This window comes from Asparagus officinalis, chromosome 5, assembly GCF_001876935.1.
Source record: "Asparagus officinalis chromosome 5, Aspof.V1, whole genome shotgun sequence".
NCBI lineage: Eukaryota > Viridiplantae > Streptophyta > Magnoliopsida > Asparagales > Asparagaceae > Asparagus > Asparagus officinalis.
In genome coordinates, this window is record NC_033798.1 from 12,094,371 (window position 1) to 12,105,725 (window position 11,355).

General features: G+C 37.8%; 3 protein-coding genes across 3 annotated transcripts in view; all 3 read left to right on the forward strand.

Annotated features, from left to right (window-relative positions):
• On the forward strand, nt 513–1,577 carry LOC109841525. Its single transcript, XM_020410489.1, has one exon. It carries the CDS (start codon nt 513–515, stop codon nt 1,575–1,577), a length of 1,065 nt encoding a protein of 354 aa, XP_020266078.1.
• LOC109841527 lies at nt 2,065–3,390 on the forward strand. Its single transcript, XM_020410490.1, has one exon. The coding sequence runs from the start codon at nt 2,065–2,067 to the stop codon at nt 3,388–3,390; it is 1,326 nt and encodes a 441-aa protein (XP_020266079.1).
• The window catches only part of LOC109842875 (multiple inositol polyphosphate phosphatase 1-like), a 76,429-nt gene continuing 69,673 nt past the window's right edge, over nt 4,600–11,355 (forward strand). Inside the window, exons 1-7 of the mRNA XM_020411782.1 lie at nt 4,600–4,808; nt 6,136–6,223; nt 7,534–7,836; nt 8,484–8,642; nt 9,550–9,690; nt 9,797–9,853; nt 9,985–10,123. Of these exons, the coding sequence (XP_020267371.1) occupies nt 4,702–4,808; nt 6,136–6,223; nt 7,534–7,836; nt 8,484–8,642; nt 9,550–9,690; nt 9,797–9,853; nt 9,985–10,123 (994 nt within the window). The 5' untranslated portion in view covers nt 4,600–4,701. The remainder of the gene's footprint in view (nt 4,809–6,135; nt 6,224–7,533; nt 7,837–8,483; nt 8,643–9,549; nt 9,691–9,796; nt 9,854–9,984; nt 10,124–11,355) is intronic.

The window sequence follows — 11,355 nt, forward strand, 5'->3', positions numbered from 1 at the left end:
ATATTTTGTACAGCAGGGAAGCAAATGGAAAGCAACCGGAGAGAGAAAGTTTTGGAGAGCAAAAATTGCTCATGGGCAAATCTAAATGTGTGGGTCCCACCAGTGTACTAGAAATCAAAAAAAATAATTAAAAGCACAGCACGGTCTCACCAGTGTACTAGAAATAAAAAAAAAAGTAAAAGAAAAGCACGGTCCACCAGTGTACTAAAATAAATATTATTTAATTTATTATTTTGGCCCATAATTGACTGAAATTGATATTTAATTTTTATATCAATATTTTTCATTTTTCGAGCTCTATAAATAGAGCTTAAGTTTGTGTCATTTGGACAACAAAAAAAATTCGAGTTTTTACACCCTATTTTCATTATTTTTTAGAATCTTCATCCTTCTTCATGGATCCTTCACAAAATTTTAATTTTTCCATGAACTACAACTTTCCCAACCAACCCCAGAATTCGAATATGCAACCTCAAAATCCAAATATGCAACGCCCGGAAAGTACTCAGAATATGGGGCTGCACCCCAATTTTCCAATGCCGTATATGATGCCACAAAATTTTGGCATGCAATACCCATACAACCATCCTTATATGCCATATGGCTATCCACCAGTCACTGGAAATAGCTATGTTCCAGGCCACATGAATGATCCAAGCACAGATCCGACTATTGATCCAAACACACCCCGTTTCAGTAGCGGATCGACTGATATTCCAGAATTTTCCACCCAGATTTCGTTGGAAACTGCTGGAGGGGATACTCCCCATAGTTTTCTACCACCAACTCAACAATCAGCCAAGAGAACAAGTTACGATACTTGGAGCACCGAGGAGAACAAAATCTTACTAACGGCTTATTTTCATGTTAGCAATGACAGTGAATTGGGGATAAATCAAAAGGGCGATACTTTCTGGGGTAAAATTACAGACTATGTGAACGAGCGCACACAAAGTGGGAAACAGAGGACTTCAGGGCGGTGTTCTGCTCATTTTCGACATTTGAATAAAAAGATAAGCAGCTTTGTTGGTTGTTATCGTGGTGCATGCAAGGAGAGGCGAAGCGGTTGGTCCGATGAGAATTACATATCCAAGGCTGTAGAGTTGTACCAAGAGAATGAAAATGCGAGGTTTACGTTGTTGGATGAGTGGAAGCTAGTTCGTCATCAACCAAAATATATGACAGGAGCAAATGAATCTGGCAGTAGTGGATCTAAAAGAAAAAGTAGTGGTGAGGACGTTGAATCTCCTTTCCCCTCACTTGTACGTCCAGAGGGGAGAGATGCATCGAAGAAGAAATCTAAAGCTTCCTCAAGTAAAGCATCCACTTCTAGAAAAGCAAAATTCTCCATTGAAGAGGAGTTGTCGAAATTAACCTCTAAGAATGACAACATTGAACAGAACATGGCTAATACTGTTTCCGCCATGCTGGAGTTTGCTGCAGGTCAGAAGGAAGTTGCACGTATTGAGAAGATGAAAATGTGGATGATCTTGAAGAACAAAGAAGATCGGGATGATGAAGATGAATATGCATATAGGATGTTGAAGAAGGAGTTGTTTGAAGAAAAATTTGCATAATCTGTGTTGCACTATTGTTTCAATTATTGTAATGTGTGTTTCATGCTTCTGAAATTGAACGTGACTATTCCACCCACTAACTTCTGACATTGAATGTGACTTGTCCATCCACTATACTACAAAAATTGAACGTGACTATTCCACCCACTAACTTCTGACATTGAATGTGACTTGTCCATCCACTATACTACAAAAATTGAACGTGACTATTCCACCCACTAACTTCTGACATTGAATGTGACTTGTCCATCCACTATACTACAAAAATTGAACGTGACTATTCCACCCACTAACTTCTGACATTGAATGTGACTTGTCCATCCACTACCCACTAACTTCCGACATCAACATGTGAATTTACATTATTGGATACCCAATCTTTACATTCAATATTGTTAAATAAAATGATTGAATCCGGAGGTCATTCATTATAAATAGGAAACCACACATCATATGAAAACCACTCATTATCAACACTTATCCACCAATGGATCTACCCCCAAATGACTTCAATTTCGAAGAGTACTTTCGACAACAGTTCGAGATGCAAAAAGCCATACTCGAAAGGCAGAAAAAACTTCTTGAAGAGTTGCAAAGTAGAAACGAGCAACCGCGTAAGAGAAACTCCATATATAGGAATCATGAAGCTGCTCATCAGAGGCTCATGGCAGACTACTTTGATGAGTCCTGCACATACACTGATATGCAGTTCCGACGAAGGTATCGAATGAAAAGGCCTTTGTTTCTACGAATTGTAGACTCTTTGTCAAACTACGACAACTACTTCACACAAAGGCGCAATAATGCAGGAAAGCTTGGTTTGACGCCTATCCAGAAGTGTACAGCTGCCATACGCATGCTCGCATATGGAGTTGCAGCAGATGCTTGTGATGAGTACGTCAAGATAGGGGAAACAACTGCACTTGAGTGTACTAGAAATTTTTGTGACGGAGTAATTGCCTTGTTTGAAGATGAATACTTGAGACGACCAAATGTGGAAGACTTGCAGAGGTTACTCAAAGTTGATCAGGAGCGTGGTTTCCCTGGTATGATTGGAAGTATCGATTGCATGCATTGGCAGTGGAAGAATTGTCCTAAGGCTTGGCAATGGCAATTTACTAGTGGACACAAGGGCACCGCTACTGTTATCCTTGAAGCAGTTGCGTCATATGATTTGTGGATATGGCATGCTTTCTTTGGTTTACCTGGTACGTTAAATGACATAAATGTACTAGATAGGTCACCGGTATTTGACGATATTGTGTTCGGTGAAGCTCCGCGGGTGAACTACATAGTGAATGGCCGGGAATACAATCTTGCATACTATCTTGCTGATGGAATCTATCCCAAATGGCCTGTCTTCGTCCAGTCAATTCAAATGCCCCAAGGGAACAAAGCACAATTGTTTGCCAAACAACAAGAATCATGCAGGAAAGACGTGGAACGTGCATTTGGGGTTCTCCAAGCACGTTTCGCTATTATTCGTCAACCAGCTAGAATGTGGGATCTTGAAGTCTTGGGTAAAATAATGAGGGCGTGCATTATTTTACATAATATGATAGTAGAGGATGAACGGGAAACGTATTCACGGAACTGGGAGAATCTGGACTTCGAACAGCCTAACAATGGTGCCTCTAGCTCTTCTTTCAATGCTCAAACGCAAGTGTTACCCGAGTTTGAAGTGCATGTTCAAGGCCGATCCGAATCAGACATTCACACCAGGGGCGAACTTCGTGATAGGGCCCAACATATTCAGTTGAAGAGGGATCTCGTTGAGCACATTTGGCAGAAATTTGGAACGACCCTCGATTAGACTCAAAGTTTTTCCTAATTTTCTAATGTTTAGTGTGTTTTTTTGTGGTACGTTTCAATAATTTATGTGTGTTGAGTTGGTTTGATGAATAATAATATCGTGTGTTGTGTTGTTTTTTTAAGTAATTTTAATTTAAATTAATGTCATTTAAAAAAATTATATATTATTAATTGCAAAATTAATGCCATTTTTAAATATATATATTTTTTATAAAACATATGTTAAATAAATAAATATGAATACAAAATAAATAAATACGGTGGGTATATGATATAGTGATGTGGATGAAAGAGAAAATATGGTGGGGTATAGATAAAGTAAAAAAGTACATATTTGCCTTCCTGCTGTGGAGCTGAAATAAAAGAGGGTGCTAAATATTTAATTGGTGGGGACAAAAGCTGAGGTGGAGAGCAATATTTGCCCTCCTGCTGCTGATGGTCTAAAGAATGAGATTGAGAATTTGAGCACACGTCCTTAAAACCCTCGAATTTTTAAACCTACACCTCCCTCTAAAACCTGAAAAAATGCCGCTCCCTAAACCCCACTTCTCCTCTCGCTCTTTCTCCACTTCCCTACTCGACCCTGACTTCCTTCTCCGCCTCTCCACAGTCCTCTACCAACAACAAACCTCCCCACTTCCCAAACTCCAAACTCACCTTCAGAAACTCAACTTCACCCCAACCCACGAGCTCTTCCTTCGGCTTTGCAACAACTTCCCCTTCTCATGGCGCCCCGTCCACAACTTTCTCCTCCATTAATGCCCTTAGGTTTAATTTTTTGACACTTTGATATCCAACGCATTACGACGTCAAAGTTAAAAAAGTATATAAACTTTAAGGTATCAAAGTTAAAAAGATGTGGAACCTTTGAGATATGAACATAAAAAAAGTGTGAACTTTAGGGCACCAAAGTGTCAAACAATCTTAGGGAGTCGAAGTCAAGAAAAGTGTAAATGTTGGGGCATTAAGGTGTTAAAAAAAATAACTGAGTTATCAAAACTTAAAAAGGTGTAAACTTTAAAGTAAATTGCAAATAACCCTTAAACAAAGCCGATTAAATTTTGGTCAACAGGGACTAAATTGTGATAACCACAATGTTTAAGGGACTATGAGTAACTTCATAGATACGAGGAGCTAATATGGGATTATGGAATATTATCTAAATATTCCTCGTGCAAAATGCTAGCAGTTGGCATTTCTTTTTTAATATTCACACAATACAATACGTTACTCCAAAAGACGCGGGGGCTCAAACAACCCGTCATCCATTAAAACATCAGTTCCAATTTTCTTTCCCTCGTAGTTTCAAGAAATGGGGATCTCTCTCCTTCTCGCTTCTCTCTTTACATCTTTGATCCTCTCGCGATCTGCCGCCGATGAGAAATTCGACGTCCGCCAACATCTCGCCACCGTCACCAGGTTCTCTCTCTCTCTTTCGGTTGATTTTCGTTAGGGTTTCAATTTTTTCAGACGCGATGACCAATTGTATGCATTTTTACCGATTTGAGACGAATTATATAACGAGCTGATCTTTTCTCGTGCCCTAATTGGGTATTTCGAGGTTGTTTTGATGGTTAGTGAGCGACAATTGCCTGCTTGAAACCGAGCTTTTGATCTTCTGGAGGAGCAAATATACATAGAATTTAAGTGCATTGTAGATTGGCGTCATTAAATTTTTTTGTCAGAATAAGGATGATTTTGGTGTCACGAGCTAATTCTACCCTAAACTCAGAAGCATGTGTAATTTGTTCGGAAATGGCAGTTCAACCATTGGAGCTGAAATGTAGTGTTATCAAGTTATTGGCACAGAATAAGGAGGGCTTGGGCTTTGTTGGAATATTAAGTTATAACCCTCAACTTTTCACCACAACTTCAGATATTTATGGAAAAGAAAAGGTACCACGATGCAAAATATGCCAGGTTTTGGCCCGAAAAGGGCGATCAACTTGTGGGTACAAATTAGAATGTTCCCTCAACCCTTGCTACAACTACGGAGGTTTTTAGTTGTTGTGGAAGGGTCCTTTAGATAACTCCACTCTACCTAAGCTATCCAAAAATGAGTGATTGAAATTTATCTTTATTCACCAAGCATCCAAATTGACTTTGGGTAAGATGTGGGTTTTCTCTAATGAAACTATTTAACGCTGATTCATACTTGGAGTTGAGGAGTATAGAACTCTTGGAGTATCGAATTCTTTTTCTCTTTGCATTGACTGGTAAACTCAATAGTCTAGTAGCAACTTCCATGGCCTTCTGAGGAGACCATGGCATAGCTTCACCCTGCGTCACCAATTTTTGCAATTTAACATCATAAATGAAGTAGTTATCATGTCTTAGTAGAACCCAAAAGCTTTTTCTTAATTCATTTTTCCTTTTGTGTTTTCTTTTCGTCGGATGGATGGTATGTTGTGAGATGAATGGTGCAATAGTCAGTAGTTAAAGGATTTTTTCTTAAGGCAATGGGCAAAGGTCCTCTGAGCAGGCAGAAATTTCTCCTACTGTATGAACTATTTATTTATTTTTTATTAAGCTACCTTATTAAAGGAGGAAAGGTTATACTTTCTTGTTCATGGGTATCTACTCCTTAAATAAAAATTTGAACAACTTATGCATTTGTGTAGTGTGAAGTGCACTTAGCTGCTTGTCCTTCCAGTGAGTTACATTCCTACAAATAGAGTCAGATCACTCTTCTCTCCTTTTTTTCTTCCCCTCCTAATGGTGTGTTATACATTCAACTCCACTGCAGATATGGTGTAGCACAGGATTCTAATACTGATTCTTTTGTGCCTTCTGTTATTCCTGATGGATGCAGCGCAATCCACCTAAATCTTCTGGTAGTTTCTTATTAATATTTCATCTTACGATTTTGTTTGCGCATACTTGTTTTTATCGCCGGTGAGATGTTGCTTCCCTTATGCGAATACAATGAACCATTACACACCTGCACGCGTCTACACCCATTTCGCTTTGCTACATATACTTTATGCATACACAAGTCCACTAGCACTAGTAAATATATCTTTTAATTTCCCACAATTTTTTTCATGCAGGTTTGGTTTGCTTTAACAGTTGTCAAAGCAAGAAAAAGATTGGCCAAACATGATTTATTAGGCTGAGTCAATGAGGCGTTGTGTGTATAGTTATAGAGCATGGTTATATTATTCTCATTTATTGATGTAAGATTTTTTAGGACAGGAAATGCTTCACACTTATTTACTTGTTCTTGTAGATTTACCTGTGGATCTTTATTTCTGCTTATGCTTATATATGCAGAAACATGTATAAACATACTCATGTGTCTATATAGTGCACACTCACACACATCCTTGGAGTGACTAAAATTCTTTTGCACTCTCTCTTGCAGTAAATATATTAGAGATCACATACACCTCAGGAAGTTGTATCATGTTAATGGAACAACTAAGGTAATGCACTCAGTGTATGCTTCTAATTACTAAATAAAAAAAGACGTTAGCATTGAGATGGAATAAGAAAGTTCTTATGAAGGATCATGAGAATGAACCCATGTCTAATTGATGAGATGTTGACCATTGTTTAAGTCTAAGTTTTAAGTTTCAGGCAAACACAGTAAAGTCTTCCTTCGACTAATCTCATCCTAGAAGTGTCGGAAAGTGAAGAGCAGTTTCAGGCAAACACAGTAAAGTCTTCCTTCGACTAATCTCATCCTAGAAGTGTCGGAAAGTGAAGAGCTCCCTTGTTAGTGTTTATTCATGGTGAGGAATTTCAGAAGTATTTCCACTACTAAACCTGTTAGCAGGACCTTTATTTTAATACCTTTTACTTATAAGCATCTCCAGGCACTACTCGTAATCAAGTGATATACATGGTTACATGAGTTATTTAATGATCATTACTCGCATTACTTTCCTTGAGCTATTTTTGTATCCTGTATGTTATTTTTCCCTCTTTCTTTTACAAAATCTATTGTTGATAAAATAGATAATCAAGTTTGGCTTCATTTTATTCTCATATCTATCTAGTTATAACTGAAGAACTTTCCACCATTTCATATAATAATTCTGTTATATGCGTGCTAAAATAAAATGAACATGATAATGCTGATTTTGAATGCCATCAGATTTAACCAACCTGTCAAGGTTCTGATTGTTCTGTGTTTTCATAGGCGAGACATGGGACCCGTTCGCCTACAACAAAACGTATTAAAGAGTTGGATAGGTTGGCAGCTCGTTTGGATGTTCTTTTGAATGATGCAAAAGATGAGGCAGGCCAGAACAGCTCCTCTTTGAATACACCAGCATGGCTATGGGGATGGAGATCCCCTTGGGAAGGAAAACAGAAAGGGGGAGAGCTAATTAACAAAGGGGAAGAGGAGCTGTATCTTCTAGGAAAAAGAATAAAGGAAAAGTTTGCAGCATTGTTTGATGAGGAGTATCACCCAGATGTCTTCTCAATTAGGGCAACACAGGTAAGTTATCTTACTCATCAATTTCTTCTAGTAATATTTTGGCAAGTCCTAGATCAGAAAATTTCAGTCGTCAATCTGTAATTTCAATTAGTTATCTCATACATCTGTTTGGCTTGGAATCTGTTAGTGTTACTGCATAGTTGCTGGTTTAAAGGTTGGCATATATGGTTTCATTTTCATTCAAAGTTCAAATATACAGAACCTCTCTTGCCAGTAGATTTTCAGACACAAAATTGCATTTAGGATATAGATGTCTGAGTCACAACCATCATACAACTTGTCTGTCTTCTTCATGTTACTTTGTTAACATATTTGTTCTCATCTAACCTTGGGTAGAGGAGAGGGAGGCATAGTGTCGAAAAATAACTATCAGGGGAGAATATATGTTATCAAGATAAACCTAGGGCGGGATAAATACAATTACACCAAATATTAAGAGCACACCAAAGTATCTCAGTTTTTAGAAGTATTAGCGGAGACCTCAGGCAGGATAAATACAATTTACGCCAAATATTAAGAGTTTACCAAAGCATCTTATTTTTTTTAGGAGTATCAGAGAATCACATAGCATTCTACTTTTCCCACAGTACATTGTTGGTGGTGGTTATAACGTCCAAATGTTCTTTTTTTTGTGCTGTGTGATGCAGGTTCCTCGAGCATCAGCTAGTGCTGTTGCATTTGGCATTGGACTATTTGCTGGGAAAGGAAACCTTGGACCAGGCGGGCATCGTGCCTTCTCTGTTATAAGTGAGAGTCGTGCAAGTGATATGTGCTTACGGTTCTATGATTCTTGTCAGACTTATAAAGTAAGGAATTTTTTTTATATAATGATTAATTTATTCCAAACGCTATCATTATTTGGTTAATAATGCTTTACATACATGTGCTTTTGTTTTTCCAGTAATATCTTATATTATTTACTCAACTGGAGAGTTATTTTTTTGTCAGTAAAGTTGTCTTATCACTTTGAGTTGGAGGGTCTAGATGTTCGAATTACACATGAATCAAATGACAAAATAATTGGAAGGGTATTACTCTATGTGATTATTGATGCCTCTCAGTCTACATCAGTTAAATAGATTCACAGGAATACAGGAAGATCTTGAAGCTAACGTGAAGCTTACTGGGCATATGACAACTTGTGCTTTCAATTATTACAATACATGAAGTGGATGCTAACACAATTTCTTAGTGGGACAATTGGGAAGAGTAATGGTCAGAACCAACTACTAAAACTTGATTATCTGTCTTCTAGATCACTAATGTCTCTCAATAAAAAGTGCTAGAAATGCTGTAATTCTGACATAGTTTCTACATATGTATAGATTCAATGTAATAAAGGCATGGTGTTTATGTTAAATGATAACCTACATTATTTTTATAGTGATGAAAATACTGTTTATATATATTATTCTTGTTCGTTTCACTTTTAAAAAGAATTGTTGGGCTTTTTCATGTATGTGCAGATAAAAATCAAATAAGTGGGTCAAAACTTGCTGTTTATGTTTACGAAGAGGCTGCTTTACATGAAAAGTAAACGAGTCCTTGAATAACATGCCATAGACATGCAGAATGTGCCAGTCAATTTTCAACTTTAGTTCTATTAATTGAATTGCCACTTACGGTTGTGACACAAAACGTTTCCAAGCCTTTGACCATATATTTATAGGTTGTGTGCGGCTAGGAACTAAGATGATCTATTTCATGCCACAGAGATATAAAGAAAACCAGGAGCCAGCTGTTGATAAGATTAAGGAACCCATTCTGCGTATCATTGCTGCTGAGGTCGGTAGACGCTACCAGCTAGGTTTCACTAAGCAGGATGTTGCTTCTTTATGGTTTCTCTGCAAACAGGTATAAGAAATCGTTGAACTATAGGAGTTCTGCTATCTCCAGCTTTATGATAAACATATTCTTCTTTGTTTCACCTGATTGATTGATTGATCTTTTCATATTTTAGGAAGCATCTTTGTTGGATATCACCAATCAAGCTTGTGGCCTTTTCAACGCTACGGAGGTATACAAATTTTTATGTTATGCAACTGGAGTAGTTCGTCTCTTTAACCATTTATATTACACTGTGACTTACTCCCATTAGGATTTTTTTTATAAATTTATTATTTCCTTAAGTTTCTTTACCTTGGCTAGGTTTCTTTACTTGAATGGACAGATGATTTGGAGGGTTTTCTGTTAAATGGTTATGGTAACTCGGTTAACTATCGCATGGGGATACCACTCCTCCAGGATGTAATTCAGTCAATAGAGCAAGCAATTATTGCTAAAGAAGGTACTTTGAAGCTTTTTGCTGTTAACATATGTTATTAACTTTTCACAGAGGAAATACATACAAGGAACTACCCCCCAAATCTTTCATACTTTCATCTTATCTTGATATGGTAGGTGGTCACGTAGCATATAGTTACTTCAGGTTTTTGTAATGCATACCATTATTAAGAAGTTAGCAGTGGAAGGCTGATACTGGTAGTAGACTATGTAGCACGGACACGGATCCGACACGGCCATCCGACACGTTGACACGAGGCAAATCCTAAAAAATACATAGGACACGTGTGTCCGACACGGACACGACACGACACGGCTTCATGTTATGCTTGTCCGTGCTTCATAGGTAGTAGATGCATGATTTATAAAATCTAAGCTCCTCTTTGATGTTAAACAAACTTGAATCTATCGTTAGGACTGGAGCAGACAGTTGGGTATTTTACGCCGAAACCCCTAAAACAGCAGAAACGCAGTATAGAGAAGATACACCAAGATTTAACGAAGTTCGGCAATTGCCTACGTCCTCGGGAGCCATACAGGAAATTTCTTATTAACTAACAAGAAATTACAAAGCAAGAGCAGATCTCAAACTTGAGATCTCTCAATAAATACAAATTAATACTATAACTATAGTATTAATCTCTCTCTCTCTCAAATACCCCTATTTAATTATCTCTTAAATAGAGAATATTCTCCCATAATAAATTCCCCTCAACAATCTGAGAGCTGGGAAAAATCACGAGAGGAGAAGAAGAAAAAACGCCGCTGCGTTTTTTAGTCCGCCGCCAAAAAATGGGGAGTAGCCATCGAGGGGAGGAGCTCTGGGTTTCCCTTTTATAGGAAAACCCTAGGGCCAGCTAGCGACAGGCTGTTGCTGGCCCATCCCTCCGAACTCGCCTGCGTGGGTCGCACCCCCGCTCGCCTACAATATTTCTGGGGTTTCTGAAAATGCATGATGCAGCCTGGTCTATATTGCTCTTGAATCCACTTTAAGTTTGTTGTTGACCCTGTGATTTCTTCTATCAGAGGATTTTTTTTATCTGTGTTAATTTCAGACAAAACAATGTTGGTTATTTTAGCTTTTTCTTTATGTTCGCTTGCATGTGTAAATGAATGCTTGTATGAGATTTATGATTTATTTTGGATTTTGTTCCAGCATTAAAGTACAAATTTCCTCTTTTGGTTTTGGTATCAGACATAAAACTTAAGTGCTTCAACATACAACTTTTTGTTGGT